Source organism: Lepidothrix coronata, unplaced genomic scaffold (genome assembly GCF_001604755.1).
Source record: "Lepidothrix coronata isolate B3197 unplaced genomic scaffold, Lepidothrix_coronata-1.0 Scaffold44, whole genome shotgun sequence".
NCBI classification, from domain to species: Eukaryota; Metazoa; Chordata; class Aves; order Passeriformes; family Pipridae; genus Lepidothrix; species Lepidothrix coronata.
In genome coordinates, this window is record NW_016690224.1 from 3,589,165 (window position 1) to 3,606,595 (window position 17,431).

Below are 17,431 nucleotides of genomic sequence, written 5' to 3' on the forward strand. Positions count from 1 at the left end.
CAAACTACTGAAATAAAAATTGCTTTGGTTGGGGAGCACAGCACGTGCAGTGCTTTACCAACTTCATCTCTTCCTGAAAATGAAGTATCCCAGGTTCCAGAATGCCTTTGGTAAGTTTTACTCTGCACTGAGAAGAGTGTTCTGTAGTGAGAACTGCTGTCAGTACCCTCAACTAAAGAAACACTGCCTCCTAGCTCAGTCCAGCACACATTTCTCCAGTTGCTGGCAGCTTTAAGTTGGTGCAGCAGTTTGCCTCCCATAGTAATTCCAAAACTGAAAAACAGTGGGAAAATATCCCAGAAAGGAGGAGAATGGAAACTAATTTATAACTGTCATTTTTAGAGCAATGTTTACAGTATGTTTTTTGCAATTTCAGCTCAGTCATCTGTGGTTTAAAAGAATCCATGAAACCCGTGGAGAGGAATTTTCTACCCTAGACTTCATGAAAAGTAGATTCTAGACATGTCCTAGTTCCCTTTTAAGAGAAGGGTTGGCATCCCTGATTAAATGCAGTCTGTCTTCAAGGCAAACAGACTCATGTCAGAGGGATTTACCATCCATAAAGAATTTAATACTATTTAAATGCAGCATGCACAAGGGAGGGGGAAAAAGGCTGAAAAGAAAAAAAACATATTGTTCCCATCACTGCTAGGAAAACATGGCTATTTCAAAAGGAAGTGTTACCTCTCTGCCCTAAAAAGGAAGGAACAGCTCTCAAACTGCATCTCTGAGACACCCTTAACTCTCCACCATGCACACATTTGAATTATTAAAACATAACAACAACACTAAGAAGGAACATAACTGGAGGAAGGTTCTGATTTTTTGAGTAGGAAGCAGCAAAAAAGTCTTGACAAAAGAGCAGAGAATTCTGAGTGAATAAAGTAACTGCACATAAACTGCTCCTGCAGAAATTCAGTTAGCATTTAAAGACATTCCTCTTCTAAACCTTCTCATGCCCTGTTCAAGGCCAGCATGTGTTAATTTTACAAATCCCAATTGAAAACTGCATATAAACAGAACTCTACTTTAAAGCAAAACCACTCAAATATACTCTTCTGCAAGTGTTCCTACCACACAGATTATCTAAGAGACAAGTCTCATGCCTCATCTGTCTTAGGCAAGCTTTCTGAATAAACCTGTTCTCTAAATAAAGCACCTCTAAAAATCAGAGATTTCTATTAAATCTGTAATTTTGACTTCACTGCACTATTTTCATTATAAGCCTAGACAGAGTCTGCATAAACTTGGATGTTGGGGGAAAAAAAATAAATCAAGATGCACCCACTTCTAAGGGCAATTCCGGATGGATGAGGATGACAAATCGACTGCTTCAGGCTGCAGGTTTGCCCAGATAACTTCCTGAGGTTCCTTCCAACCCCAGTTTTCCTATGATCCTATCACACTAACACCAGAAGTAGAATTCTGTCCCATCTAAAGACACTCATGGCCTTGTAAGAGATGTACAGTGCTCAGCATTCCATATTTCTTTTGGCAGCTCTGCCTCTGACACTCCAGTTCACCCACCCTCAGCTGAACGGTAGCTGTCCCCTGCTTTATCTGGGATACCACACATGGATCAGTCAGGTGTCTGGAAAGCATTCCAGACCTGCACTCCATGACCAGAACACACCCTCAGGCTCAGCAGAGCGTGGGTTTCTCCTGTGAGGGTGTGGGTTTGGTTACCAACCACCCAGCAGTGTGTTCAGTGGTGCCATCCCCATAAATGCACAGCTGCGCACAACTAAAAACCAGTGCATTCCTGACCTTCAGTGCTGGTCCTTTTTCACTTGCTCTCTCACTGGCCCTCTTTCCTTCCAGCCCAAGCTGAACAAACAGCTCCAGCAAGTTCATCAGCAGCTCATCCACAAGGTGTTCTCCCTGGATGTTGGCAGCGATGTTGGCCAGGGCGTTGATGACGGCCAAGGAGCAGTGCCTGAGGAGAAAGGAGAGTTATGAACAAGCAATCCCTTTGTTTAATATTCTCACTGCTTTCTTAGCAGTGAGTTACTCACAGTAACTCTTGTCATAAGGCTGCTGACATTTTTTTCACTCAGGTTTTTTTCAGGGGGTTGTTTTATGTTTTTATGGACAGCACAGCACTTTATTGATAATTGAAACAGAACCGGTACTTAAGTGAAAAACTCTGTCAGCTGTGCCTCTGGAGGACATTTCATTAATGATGCCACCATGGCCAAAAGGAAAGTACTTTCCTGTAGCAGACAAAAAGCAGCCAAGGGCTGTGTTTCTGGTTTGGGAAAGCTCTTGAGCTGAAGAATCAGAACCTGTATCAGTTGTTAAAGCTGAGACTGCATTGGCTCAGGCAGCCTGTTAAAATACACTGACAGGAACAATCCTCTCAGGTACTCATATACTGCTTTCAAAGATATTCAGACTCCCAACAGAGTCAATGATAATCTTAAATTGTAGCAGCGACAACAATGCATAATTTACATGCAAAGAATTAAATTGTTAATGGTTTGCATTTAATCCCTGACAAGTACTGGGACCACAGTAACAAGACAGAGCACTCTTAGCTTTTCTAGGCTAAGAGATTAATTACTGTACTTACAGATAACATAAGTCATCAATGTCATTTATCAGTTACAAGCATTGACTCCTTACAGAGGACAAAGTAATCAATACTACCTGTAGTGAAAAGCATTTTCAGGAATCTCTACATTAGGAAGGGCTACTATGTTTAATCAATGTATTTCTTTTTAACATCAAAGAAGAAAGAACAATATTATTTACAACCCTGTCATAAAATTGGAAAAAGTTAAAATGCCTGATGGAGCACAAAGGATATTTGAGATGGTGTTTATACATTTAAGGGACACAGCTGAGTGTTACCTGTATCCATGATCCTTATAGTCCTTTGTGGCAGAGTAAACAACCGAGCTTGCTTTAACACTGATTTGCTGAAATAGATTCCACACCTCCTGGTAAATGTATTGCTGCAAAAAAACAAACCCAAAGCACTAAGTAAAGCTTATCGAACACAACCTCTCTAAAGAACAACCCTGTAAAATACTCTAAGTGTTACCAAGTTCTTCAGACAGGTGTGTGGCCACAGTCTGAGCAATGGGTTCAGCTTCCATACAGCAAACGCTGCAAGTGCATTCGTGAATGTTTTTAATTAATAACTCTTGTAAAAGTTGAGCAAGTTCTTTAACTCTGCCTTCCTGATGGAAAACTTTGTTTCAGGCTTCTGTGTCCTGGCAATTAATTGCTTGTTCAGAGGCACAAATAACATTTGGAAAATGTCAGTTAATCTTTGTATGACTGAAGAAGACAATCTTCTATACTTTTAGATGTATGGACTTACAAGACTTTGAAACTTAATTACTTATATGAATAAAGATACTGTGCACCTATTTGGGACATAGGTTAAGTATAAAGACTTCATAGTAACTTTTGAAAACATTGAATTTAGTTTTTATGGTCTGCTTTTTTTTAAAAAAGCTTGTATTATTTTCTATGAGGACTCATCTTCTTTATAGGAACAGCATTTTACACATTATAGCTTTTCTGATGTCATAAAAACTGTACAGGTGCCTACCTGTGGTGAAGAAAAGAAAAACCTTAAGTAACTTTTGCAAATGCAGTTTCTAAAATATATTTCCTTTTAACTAAAGGAAAGGGATCATGAACTGGCAGAGTCTTGGCCAGTTCTCTCCTTACATTTCCAGTGATGACCAAGCAGCCAAGCTGATCAATGATGAGAACATCAAGATGAGAAGGTGGCTGGCAAAACTTCTGCTGTAAGATCTGCAGGATGGGTTCCATCATTTTTGGGGTGTCCCTCAGTGCCACTGCAATGTGCCCCAGAGCACGAATTGTGTGGTCAGGAATCAAATGAGCTTCCCTGCAACAAAAAAACCAAACAAAAAACCCCAACATGATACATGTAACTGTTTGACAGTTAAAAGACCTCTGAGCATGGTTACATTTCTTGTAAGAAACAGTTCGTACACTAAATTTAAACATCACTAACAGCTTTAATACTGCCACTCTATATATACCAATACATTAATGTTGCTGCACAAGTTGGTTTTCAAAACAAAAAATTACAACCTCTCAAACTCACTGTTGAAGAAATCCACGCTAATCCATGAACAAATTGATCTAGAAACAACTGTGAAAAGAGGTAAAAATGCTGGGCAAGATATTACAACCTGACAGTCAGACCAGCTACTGTGGAATATCTCCTTGGAGGTTTCTTGGTTTGTGGGTCTCTTAAAAGTGAAGGAATGCCACAAATGACAAGGTGTATCTAGCCAAAAAAGACAGCTGAAGCTTAAAGGATACAGCAGAGAGAGAGTATCATTCAACTGAGGACTCAAAATTGGCTAATATTCACCAAAGATTTGCTGATTCAATCAGGTAAAAATGGATCCATCTCTCTCAGTATGAAAACAGGGACTTGGCATGGGATGATCTTGACCCCACATAAAAGCTCATTGATCTGAGACACTTAACTCTAAAATAATGCTGCCAGTACTTTTATCTTAGAATAAGCTTCAGGTCCATTGAATGAAGGAGAACTTGGTTTGATGATGACAACTTACTTATCACTCTCCTGAGAGATGTACAGACGGTTGGACAGACTGGCAAGAAAGGCCTCCACAATCACGGAATCGATAGTCAAGCCAGCTTTCAAACACCTGAGTAAGAATGGACAGAAAATATAATGCATCAGTTAAACAGATCAGGTTTTACTACTGTAAATGCATGCCAGGTATAAGGGAAGAAAGCTTATACTGAACTGATTGCCCGAGAATCCTGTAGATGTATTTTAAATAATTAGCAGAGTTTCTACCTGTGCTTTCTCCAGCAACAATAATGATGGGAATATGCAATAAGGTAAATTCAGAGTCCAGTGCTTTGAAACTTTAATTCCTTGTCTCTAGTTATCAACTATTTGTTTTGCCTCCAGCCCTCTGTAGCTAAAGGGAAAGTCTAAAAGGGAAGAATAATCCCTACACTGCCCACATGAGTGTGTAACAATCCTTCTGTTACAGGAGGCTCAATGTGATAATCTAAGCAGAAAACAAAAACCCTGCTGAATACCAAAATGGTGACTAGCCTGAATTACAGACGTGGAAAGAACAGTAAGACTGAATTATTATTTTACAATTAGGGGACAGAAGAAACTAAGAGATGTCTGAAGGAAAATGAAGTCACACTAAGTCACAAAGACTTTACAGCAGCACAGAGCTGTAATTTTCTGTAATTTTTCAATACTTTTCTGCCAGGGAAACCTGTGCCCCAGCAGGTGCCAGGCTCTCTCACCTGCAGATGTTGTCTATGGCAATGTCACGCAGCTGCTCGTACATGGATGGTTGACTTTTCTTGCCAGGCATCACATTCAGAGTGGACTCTGAGTGCTCGTTGGTGACGCTGATCTTGATGTCATTGCCACCTACTGAGAACAGGGAGTGTGGAAATCAACACCATTTGTTGGCCTTGCAAGACATTACTGCATTTAGCTACTCCTAAGTAATTATTCCTAAATTTAGTCAGTTACTAATTTACCTGCTCTGCTTTAGCATCAGGATACTGCTCCTGCATTAGCAATTCAAATTGAACATTTTTGTTTTGGAAATCATAACTTGATATTAACATTTGAAAACAACAATAAAAACCTGCCAAGTGCCACGGTGATCACGTGGCTGGAGCACAGGACGTGTGTGGGGAGTCTGAGGAACGTGACCTTGTTCAGCTTTGGACAGACCCAGTGGCTCCCTCCCAAATTACAAAGTAGGTTACTGAGCAGACAGAAGCAGGCTTTGTAGGAGAATGAGACACAACAGCCACAAATTGAAACAAGGGAGGTTCCAATTTGGTCTTGTGATTTTTTTCCCTATGAGAATAATTATGCATTGGCTCCAGCTGCAGCATCTCACTCAGAAGTGTTTGGTTTCAGCACAAGAGACAGAGCAATATTGCTGCTGGGATAAATGTAGCTCTACCTATGCTGTTTGCCCCTAAATACACTTCTACCAGATTGTTATTTGCATTCCTCCTCTCCACCTCCAAAAAAAAAAAAGCAGAAATCCATCTCCATTTCCATCTACAGCTGCATCACCACAAAATATCTAAAAGCATCAAAAAGTTGGAAAACAATCACTTTGGAGCACGGCCTTTTTTCCTTTACCTGTGTGATACTGGCTGTGATATTTGTAGAGTTTCACAAGCACTGGGGAAGGTATCACAAGAAAGTCTCTCAAAGATGGATTGACAGAATGAACCACAACAGGGAACCTCTCACACAAACGACCTAGACCCTAAAAAGGAAAAATAAAACCAACAAAACATAGCTTTACAATAAAGCAGCACAATTTTTATCTCAACTGTAAGCTTGCAGCTTCAGCTCAATACAAAAAACCCCCAAAAAACCAAACTCTACAAAGTTCTGAGGGATTCAAGTTTTAATGGAAGATTTAGACATTTGAAGCCTCTATCTCTTTTAGGTTATTTTAGAGTGTGTCAGAGGCCAGTCAAGCCTTGCTGCTCTCTTCCTGAGTGTTTTCACAGGAATTATGTGAAATGAACTACACTCTCAAAAAAAAAAGTTACTGGGCAAGTTCCAATACTTAAAGAATCCTGATAATTTACTATGTGGGGGAAAACACCATTATTTGTAAGACTATGAATAAGTGTCCAATGAGAAGACATAAAAATTAGAACAACCAAGTCTTAGTCTAAAACCTCAGTGACCTGCCAGTCCCAGTATTTTAAGTGTTTATATAATGGGCTAAGAAACTAAATATTTCAGAAATTCAATACTTGTTAAAAAACCCCTCATGAATATTATTCTTTGAGAAGTAGTTGAGCTAAGAAAATTCTAAAAGCAGTTCCTAGTTTCCACACCAGACCTCTAAAATCCAAATGTAGAACACACTGATGGAAATACAAATAGCAGACAAAAAGTGTTCTAGCAACCTGTAAAACTCCCCAAACTCTCACTCACTGCTTCAGTAATGTCAAACACTGTAAAGGCAGACCTGCAAACAGCAAATTAGCAGTGGCAAGTGAGCAATGATGACTTTGCTCGAGGTCTTTGACTGCAGCTTCTCTGATAACTTGATGCACAGGTTTTCAGCACCTTAAATGAAAAATCCAACAGAGAAATTTATCTCACCAGATTTGTTATTAGCCACACACCACCCAATGCTTACTGGAATTTCTGAAATACTTCAGAGAATTTATAAGCTTCACTCTCCTTATACTACAATTCCTCGAAAAGATTGAGTGCTGCTTCTGCAAAAACAGTTTTGGAAACAGTATCTGTATTTGTAACAAACAGTATCTGTACCAAAAAGCTCTGTCAAACACTGTGACTGGAAGAATGACAGTACTTAAAGATGATTTTGAGTGTAGTTCACACTGGACAGAAATCAAGTATTACAAAGTCCAAAGGAAAAAAATCCTTCACTTTCAGGGGATGGATAGGATTTATACAGCAAGAAAGAAAATAGAGGGAAAATGAGAAAGAGCTTCCCAGTCCTGCTAGCATTGAAGAAAAAACATTTCCTTTAAAAGAATCACTGAGAAATATTTAAGACATTAAAAGCAATAATAAAACAGAAACTAGAAAATAAGTAGCTGCATATAATTCAGCAATTACACCATCTCCTCTAGATAAGCCAATAGAAAGTTTCTGTTTCCATTTCTATGAGATGTTGAACTATCCAGCCAATTAATCTTACAATCCTTTGGTGGAGGTTTTACTCTTCTATTCTAACAGCAAAAAGTATTCCCTTCATTTTATATTTTTCCAAGTACCATCTCCCTCTATAAGTATTCCTACAACTTGGAACACAACAGACAAGACACTGCATTTTTTACTTTGCTCATCTTTCACAGCCCACACCATGAGATCCACACAGGCAGCGTTGGCCTGGCAGCGCAGCTTCAGAGGGCTCAGCTCGTTGTGCAGCCGATCCACGTCGTGGAGGATCTTCTGCAGTTCTGCCTGGCTGCTGTTGAACTGCTCCAGCACAAAATCATGCACTTCCTTCACAAACGAGTTGGGAAGGTCTAAAGAGAGAAAAGGAAACAACGTTGTACTGGAAGGATGGAAGCGAGTGTGTTGGAATAACAGCACATGTACAATTCATTGCTGCATTATAAATTTAATGATTTAATCAAATTTATGTCCCGTCTAAAAGGTAAATTTCATAGCAAAGTCCATCAGTGAGCAGATAATCCAAATGCCATCTACTAAGCTTTTTTAATGGTGCTCCAAATATTTTTTTCTATTTCCATAGCACCTTTTTTATATGGAAACATGTCAAATACAAATTCAATACCATATGCAGAGTTCCCAGGAAATGCAAACCTCCAGTGTTCCAGCACTCAGTACAAAGCAGACAATGGCTGGGATCTTAAACATAATGAAGGATAAATTAAAAAAAAAACCAGTATAAATACTATACCTTTCATATAGTATAATGTGTCTCTCAGCATTTTAAACTGAGCAAGATAAAGGGGGTCACTGAATGCTTTGTAGTAGAGATCTGTACTAGCACCCATCTGAAAGAGAAAAGAAGCAACCTCCTAGATTCAAAATGAAGTATTTTCCATTACATGGATAAATAAACCTCATTGCACTCACACAATCTTTCCTCCACAATGTAAACAAGCACACAAAACAGGTACATGAGGTAACCTCGTGACTTTCCCCCCTTTACTTTTAACAAAAGAAAAAGTACAGCCATTCTGGGCATTAAATAAGATTCAGTCACTCTTTTGATTTGAAGAGCACACATCTGTTCTCTCCAACAGTGTAGAAAACAGGCTTATAAAAGAGGGGGATTTAAACCTCTCATTTCATGAGACAAAAAAGAGAGAAGGTGAAGTTGTCCCCACTTAGGCCTACAGTTCAAATATGGCAGTTCTTGAAGGCTGGAGAGCACAGCAAAGTCATCTCTGCACACAGCTGAGCACACAGCCCTTCCAACACAGCCTCCTGCCCTGAGGGGGTGTGGTGAACTCCAGAAAATGTGGTGGAGGCTGGGACAGAACTGTGCCCAGAGAAGGGGAGAACAAGGACCCAGAGAACCAAGCAGGGCACCTCTGCAAGTAAAGGCCTGCAAACTGTAACACTTATAAACTTGTTAGGAATGCCACCTAAAAGAGCAGCAGTGATTTCCAAGCTAGAAAAAGAAAACAACACATTTTATCTACGTGAAAAAAAGACAATGTTACTGCAATCCAAAATAAAGATCTCAGTCTACAGTAAACCAGTTTTGGGCAACCAATGCTGTAATTTAGCAGGACAAGAGAACTAAAGTAAAAAGAATAACTATTTCCTCCTATGTCAGTGAAAAACATTACTCCTTCACTCCTTCCTCCATTTTTACACTGTCCAAAGCCAGATTTAAACCAGTGAACAAACTGTTCCAAAAGGAAATTAGTATAATTTTGCAAAGAGAAGGCATACCTTACACAGGTAAAAGACTAATTTTCCAAGATTTATGGCAAAAAAACCAAAGAAGCATTCAGGTAATTCAAAAAGGAATTTAAAAGCATACCTCTGCAACTTCAGCTATAACTGCATCCAAGGTCTTCAGAAGAGAATCCCCAACGATCTGTTTTACCTACAGAGACAAAATTAAACCAAAAAAGAATGTTTCCTGTTGGTGACTCTAGAGAATACAATTTTGTCCCTGCAGAGAGCACAAGTCACTTCACTGCAAAGTGTCAGATGAAATTAAGGCTGCAACAGGAATCTTTGAGCCTCTCTGTGCTGTTCCAAAATAGCTGGTGCAGGAAGCAGCCAGGGCTGCAGGCTGCAAACAGCCACTTGCATGAATTCCCAGCATCTAAACCCTTCTAGAAAAGGGTCTCATTCTCAGAGCAAAAACCAGCTATGTAAGTTACCTCAAACCAAGGGCTCTGCAAGACTCAAGCAGGAAGCAGCTGACATAAACTTATCTGATTTTCCAAATTCTTCACAGTTTATATGAGAGTTTTTAGGAATGCTACTGAAGCATGACACGAAATGCCATAAAAATAACATTACACAAAGCTTGAGAGAGACAAAGGCTGTCATTTTATTTCCAACTCTAAAAGCTTAAACTTACCCTGCATCTGTTTCTAGCACAGATACCTGGAATGCAACCTCACTGAGCCGTCACGGGGACCCACCACGTACCATGTTCAGCAGCTGTCGGAGCATCTCCAGTGGGATGTTAAACTCCTTATTGTTAATACCATTGAAGAGAGGAGACACTGAAAAGCTGGAGCTGATTGTAGAGAAGTAATAATCAGGATCCAGTGCACTCCCATCAGGAAGGTATGAACCTGATCAGAAATAAATAACGGAAATACAAGTCTGAGGAGGGAAAGGATATTAACTTTGTTTAATGGTAACATTTGGTCACTACTAAAGAGTTATTTCCAGGACAGGTACAGTCTTTAACTTGCAAGTTATTCAGAGGTGCATTTCAGCTCATCTAGTGGTGAATCAAGACACAAAACTATGAGGAAAAAACACATTTGTTCACTAGAAGTTTACCACCACAATGGAAGAATTTATTTCAAAATGACTTGTTTTCAGAGACACTTCTGATGAGAAGCCTTCCCATGCTACTGAGATGCATTTACCTGAAAACATCTGTAAGTGTCCTTTAATTCAAAAGCACAGAAATGCAAAGAAAAGGTTAAGTCAAAACTGTCTTGTAAGGTTTCCCCCTATATTAGGTCAAATGAACACAAAGAACAGCTTTGATCTTAGAATAGACACCAAGTCACTGCTGCAATTTGAAAGCAAAAAGAATCAAATTATTTTTCGGATTCAAGTACTCTACTAAACAAACAACTTGCTCAGCAAACTGCTCTCAGCTCTGTTTCCACTTGAGAAATTATATCTCTGCCTTTCTGAAGTGCTCAGGTGGCTGTGCTGGAGTCATGTTCTTGTGATTAACAGCCTTTCAAGCAAGATCATTTATTGACAACAAGAAAAAAGTCTTCAGTCATTTCTTTTCTAAACCATTAGCCTTGGCCAGAATAAAACCAAGGTCACTGCTCATCTTCTTCAGAAAGCAAGACTATCACAAACTACATCATCAGAAATAATACAAGGGCTGCCTGTAGCTGAAATATCTGGTAAAAGTTAGTACTGAAAATAAAATCCTAATTAGAATAACCATAACACTGCTAGAGAGACAATGAAAATGATTCCTAACTTTGTACAAAGTTGTCCACTATTCACCTATAGGTTTAATTAAGATTATTTTTGTTCTACCACTATAGCCTCTCTCTAACCTGCAGCTTTTTTTCTGTTTGTTTGCTTTGTTTAACTCAAACCACAAAGACCATAAGATTGAAGAAGAATAGGTTGGTTCAGCAGGGTAGACAGAAGGTCTACTTGGCAATTTAAGAATGATACTTGAATTATCTTGCAATCTCATATGAATGAGGAAATCAGATGCCTCTAGAGATACCTATGTGAAGGAAAAACTAAAGCAATGTGGAAGAAATTAATTTAAACCAGGGCTTGAGGGAGGAGAATGGCCCAGAAACAGATGAAGTCCAAACTGTTAAAAACCTCGAAGGGCAAGACAAAACCAGAAGCACCAAAGCACCTCAGATGCAGAGCCAGTCCTCTACTTGATTCAGGAGAGACTGAATTTGCTTTTACTTAGAACTGTTTGACTTAGAACTCACAGCTGCAGCTCTACTGAAACTCAGGGGTTAAGGGTTTATGTGTTAATTCATAAAACTTGTTCCTGTTTCTGCCTTTTGTGACACAGGAATTAGTACACATTAGTGAACACTCTACTGGGTCTTACACAATGACCCACATCAGGCTTACTTCAAATGGAGCCATTGTTTTGGATTTATACAATGTGCCACAAAGGCTTCAAAATTCCAGACCCTAATCCAACAATTCAGTTGCCCAGTGAAGCACAATATTAACACTTATTCCTCAAAGTTACTCAGCCTAATCTCCCAAAATATTTTTGGCCTAGTTGAATTAAGCTCTTCAGTACCAGGCACTGCCTGGCAGTAAGGGAATCATGTCTCAAAACCCTCCAGAAACAACTGAGCCTGGAAACTACTGGTGTTTAATAAGTACTTCCTACTGTCTTTAAACCACAATTTTTTTTCACAATCCTAGCAGGCACATGCCATAGAATTACTGTAAGAATTCTGGAGAGCAGAGAAAGGGGTCAAAAGGTTTTGGGTTTCAATTTTCTATAAATTGCAAAAAAACCCTTGTTCTTTTGCAAAATAATTTACCTTCAAAGTATTGAATTGCAGTTCCTCCAGGAGAGCTGGGAGGGGGAATTCCACGTTCAGGACTAACCTGAAACATCGCACAAAAGCCGTATTTATTGTAAACAAATATTTATAAGACATCGATAGATCTTTCAGGGAATGGTTTGCACACTTTATAATGAAACACTGCTTCAAGCAAAACTAACAGGAACTAGATATTCCTGGGCCTATCAGCTCAATTCCAGTCAAAAATAGGAAGTTAAAAAATGCTAGTTCAGTGCTTTCGACTAAAAGGAAGAGATCAGAACAATGACTCCTGTACTGTATGAAACTACACTAATAACAATCTGTGGTTTCAAAAACAGCATCTGAATGCATTTTTTCCCCAAGACAATGAACATCCACAGCTCCTGGTGGAACCAGTGAGAGCTCCTGGTACCCTCAGCACTTCTGAAAACTTTAGCCATTAAGCGCCAGCTTCCCAAATTTACAGATATACAGTACAATGCTTTTCAATGAGAATAACAGAAGCAATAGGATTTGCCAATTGCTCCGTGTGAAGACTTATAGTACAGTTGTTAGTTTAACTGTCACTGACAGTTCTGTTACTCAGAAACTACAAAGTTATTTTGAAATTCAGTTGTGGAACCAAAATAAAGATCTTTGTGTTTGGTCAAACAATGTGTGAAGGGACTCTCTGCATATCCAGGCTTAATGCTGTCTTCACTCAGCTCAAGAAATAATCTCAGCCCTGACTCCAGCACAGAGCAAGCCATACAAACCTGTGAGATGCTGGATACACTGCTAGCCTTTCTCTTTAGTGTTCCTTCCTGGCAAACAGTGAGCAGGGAACTGGGAAGAATTGATCTGAAGTCATTGAAGGATCGTCGGCGAATTCCTTCAAGCTCTTCTGGAACTCTCAGGGAATGTGGGGGAATTTTAGGAAAAAGCTTTGAAAGGAGAGCCTCCTCTGAATTGCTGTAGCGACCAAAGGCTCGAGAAATCCCTATCAGGCAGGGCACTGCATACTTGCATAAATATTCTGGAAAACAAAAACATGTGTAACAGCACATTAACAGTAACTTAGAACTTCCTCTTCCCGGTTTTGCTACCACTTCACTAAACTGTTTCAGCCTAAAGTGCTTTACAAAGACTGACTTGTGCAAGTAGAGGAAAAACCATGAAGGTATCACAAATTAATGCAGTTCTGCTTCTGTATTTACCAGCCAGCAACAAACACAACAGACACGGGCAAACAAAAGTGGAAAGAAAAAGCTGCTCACTTTTTAGGAGTGATCCTGACAACCAGAAAACTCAAGAGAAGTTCAGAGGACAGGAGTTATAAGATAGTAACAATTTTATTAGTACCTTTATCATGCATTTGTGGTGTCTGGCACATTCCCAACAGGAACTGCATTACTTGCAGGATCGCATCCAAAATCTGAAGTCATCAAGACAGACATACAAAAATATCTTTTGGTAAAGAAGTGTCATATCTTACACCAGATCACTACAACAAATGAAACCTGCATATATTAATGTAAAGAGTTTTTTAACACTGTGGGACTGAAAGAGCACATTGCCCTCACTCAGCTCACAGAGTTGCTCTGGTAAAGCCTGCAGTGAGCTGTGTGTACCAGCACAATGAAACTGCAGCAGTCCTGATCCAGCACCAGAGCTGGAATCCTAACTGGGCTCAGCAACTGCCACCCAAAAGTAACAGCAGACTTATGAATATCTTCCATATGCTTGACAATTAACACAAGCAAATTAATGCACCAGTACAGATGCTAAAGCAATCAGCCCCTCTGCAGGGCAGGAAGCAGCTGCTGCTCTCTCCTCCAGACACTTGTCAGGAGAACTGGGTCACACAAACCAACCCCACCTGCTCTCTGAGAGAGGCGTCCCTGTAAGCAACGTCGGATAACAACGTCACCAAGCAGAAGCTGAAGTTTTCTGCCACTGGAAGCAAACCTGCAAAGTGACAGATGGAAAAATCAGCCACTTGTTAGAGAGAAACAACACAGAAAGAACAAATTATATCAAAACAAGAAGATATATGTGCGACTCCCGTGTCGCACAGTTCTGAGATAAACTGTAGAAAAATACAGTGTTGCACACAAAATTTAAAAGCACTCTAACCATCATAATTTCAGCCTGAAACATTGAAATAAAAATCATAATAATTAAAAACTTTCCCAGGTTTTCAAGTAATTAAAAAAATTGAATTATATAATACTATATAAAAGTGTTCTTATATTAATTCTAATAGACTTTAAGGGAGCAAGAAATGAAGTGGCTGAAATAGCAACTAAGCATCAAAGCTAAAACTGGAGTGTAAAGATCTCAGATTCCACTCTCCTGCTCTAACCACTACACAGTCTTCTCCAATTTAATACAAAATATATTGAACACAGAACTATTTTGAAAGTTCAATCTATCGAGAAGTGGTCAAAGAGGAAAACAGGGAGCTATTCAACTTCCTCTTTGCTTTTAAAGAAAATGAGTACTAAAGGCTGTCAAGCCAGGAGCTAAAAACCCAGCACCTCCCCTTGTACCATGGCCTGAATAACCTTTGCTGTTGCTATTTCCTGGCTGGCATTTCAAAAGAAAGATCAGAAAACCCAAACATCACCTCTGCCTTTCCGTGCATTGCTTTCTTCTATCCACTGGACTTTGGGAAGACCCTTCAGAAGCCGGAGGAGGTACGGAACCACATTATCCTTGTGCTAAAGGAGAAAATATTCTATTTTAAATGGAGAAGAAAAGCTGAACCACATCATCTCAATATGTTTTACATATATGGAAAGACTCCATTGACATACACAGAACTCGCTTCTCATGATTACTCCACAGGCTTCTTGAATGTTGCAAAACTGATTTCAACACAGGCAAACGAAAAGTAACCCAACTCAGTGCCTTAAATCCAAGACTTTCATTCCAGGCAACAGTTCATTCTCTGCAAAAGTTGCAGAAAAATATTCCAGAACCATAACGTACCTACCCACAAACAATTCATTAACTGACAGCAAGGCCCCAAAATAATTTGAAGGCAGCTAGAAATTCAGAGTGCCAGTCCCACCTCATGTGACCCATCCCATGGCCTTACACAAGTCACTTCACACACCTGTGTAATGCTCCAGCTCCCTCACCTGCAAATCAAAGGACAGCACTTCCCTTCTTCATGGGGTTGGATTAACTAATACTGACTGCTGGCTTTGGAAACATCATAAAATGCTATGAAATACAAATACTGCCTTAGAAAAAAAAAACAAAAAAAGAACAACCCCAATAATAACCAGGCAAGCTGTACCATAGCACATGAACCCTCAACAGGAGGCAATTCAGGCCTGAAGCAAACCCCAGCAACGTGGAAGATTTTAAAGTGAGGCCTAATGACTCTTGGTCTAGGACTGGGTATATCCTCCCTTTCCCCTGCATGGAACAATATGATGCCCAGAGCTCCAGGGAAGAGAACCAGCTTGTCCTGCCCAAGCTGGCAGACACAGAAGGGATGTTCATGTACAATGCAGCCTGTGTGCTCTGTCTGTCTGTTTATCCTGGCCAGTGCCAGGCAGGAAAGGGCCTGCTGCAAACCTGACCTTCAGGACTGCACTGGAACATCCCTGTCATTCAGGAGCATGTGGGGAAGAACACACAATGACACACATGTTTTAAGTAAATCCTCCTGAATAGTCTTTCCTTTCTCTCCTTAAGGTATGATGACCAGAAAACATGCCAGTAGTCTGGTTGTGGCAGTGCCATGACTACTTTTTTTATTCTTCTATCTCACTCCTCAGTGCTGTCCTTGCTTCCTTGTGCTCTCCTGCCTGCATTCATCTCTTACCTCTGATATTTTAATTCATTTTTATGAAGAAAAACATCAACTTTTCATTCATTCAACAACTAAACTTGAATTAATCTTCAAAGATAAACAGTTAGCCCAGGTGGGGAAAATACCTGCAGGTCAGATTCAATTAGGAAGATTCCTAAAGCAATAACAGCATCCCTGCGACGTTCATCCAACTGGAAAATCCCATGGAAATCCACTGGACACATACAGAGCAGCTTTTGTACCTGAAAAACAGCGGAGGGAAAGAACAGTGGAACAAGACAAAGTGTCAAAACAAACTGAAGTTTGAAGTGCACGGTGGTCTCTCCATCTTCTGGAAGACAGATGGGCACGTTACCCTCCTTTAGCCATCAACCTTAACAAGAGCATTCAAGGGTTGGGAAAGGGTGGTGAATGACAGAACCCAGAGAGAGACAGGAAAAGCTCGAGCAGAAGTCAAACATTTCTACCACAACATGGGTTGATTTAAAGGCTTTCTTCAACACTTGATCAGAGCGTTGAAGTATGACAAAGTTTTCCTTCACTGGGCATTTTAGATGTGCAAGAAACGTGCAGCAGGCAAATTTATCACGTTTACTCAATTCCTGTAAACAAAAAAACAGGTGGCTGGAGCTTTGTTTACAGCTGCACCAATGCATTCTTCATATACAGCACTGAACCATTAACTGTTACCAAGATGAGTACGACTGGCTCAAATCTTTCAGGTTACAGATTAAGTTTTCAAAACTATTATTTTCTCACTGCTTAGCTAATACTTAACTCCATACTCAGCACACACACATCTAAAGAATACAACAAATCCTCCAAATACTTTGTTTTTCTCTGGAACTGTTAACAAATGGAAAACGCAGCAAGCATATTGTCTTTTCATGAATTTCCTTGATGTTAATAAATACTATCTAAAGAAGACTGTCATAATAAATAACTATGTCTGACTCTCCTGTGTTTGAATGTCAAGTCATTTCCTATTTAGATAACTCTTTGAACACCCCACCTTGACATTTCTAAACCAAGAAAAGTTTCCCTGGAGGATTACAAGAAGCTACTGGACACGCAGTGGAATTTAGGATTCTGGTCCTTCAACTGCCAGATCTCATAATTACAAGACTAGTAAGACAACAACACAAATAAGGCTCTTGCTCAACATAAAATGCTGGAGAGGACACATGAACTTTGGAAAATGACTGCTGCTGCATGTGTTCCACGTCAGGTTACACCTGCAATAACATGAGTGAGTAATTTTAGATAGATATGAACTGTTAATATCATTTAACTTCTCCTGTAATCTGTCAAACTAATAAATAAAAAATTAAATAAATAAATCCCTGGATATTAGTGAACCAA

General features: G+C 39.6%; 1 protein-coding gene across 2 annotated transcripts in view; it reads right to left on the minus strand.

Annotated features, from left to right (window-relative positions):
• Window positions 1-17,431, minus strand: part of PI4KA (phosphatidylinositol 4-kinase alpha) — a 58,968-nt gene that overhangs the window by 40,352 nt on the left and 1,185 nt on the right. Inside the window, exons 2-18 of one of the 2 annotated variants that reach the window (XM_017814219.1) lie at window positions 16,195-16,311; window positions 14,870-14,963; window positions 14,120-14,208; window positions 13,603-13,675; window positions 13,017-13,276; window positions 12,256-12,322; window positions 10,166-10,314; window positions 9,543-9,608; window positions 8,445-8,541; window positions 7,855-8,046; window positions 7,011-7,111; window positions 6,161-6,290; window positions 5,296-5,428; window positions 4,572-4,667; window positions 3,685-3,868; window positions 2,854-2,957; window positions 1,768-1,936 (exon numbers count right to left, since the gene is read on the minus strand). In XM_017814219.1, coding sequence (XP_017669708.1) covers window positions 1,768-1,936; window positions 2,854-2,957; window positions 3,685-3,868; window positions 4,572-4,667; window positions 5,296-5,428; window positions 6,161-6,290; window positions 7,011-7,111; window positions 7,855-8,046; window positions 8,445-8,541; window positions 9,543-9,608; window positions 10,166-10,314; window positions 12,256-12,322; window positions 13,017-13,276; window positions 13,603-13,675; window positions 14,120-14,208; window positions 14,870-14,963; window positions 16,195-16,311 — 2,121 coding nt within the window. The remainder of the gene's footprint in view (window positions 1-1,767; window positions 1,937-2,853; window positions 2,958-3,684; window positions 3,869-4,571; window positions 4,668-5,295; window positions 5,429-6,160; window positions 6,291-7,010; window positions 7,112-7,854; window positions 8,047-8,444; window positions 8,542-9,542; window positions 9,609-10,165; window positions 10,315-12,255; window positions 12,323-13,016; window positions 13,277-13,602; window positions 13,676-14,119; window positions 14,209-14,869; window positions 14,964-16,194; window positions 16,312-17,431) is intronic. The other variant, XM_017814220.1, reaches the window with a different exon arrangement.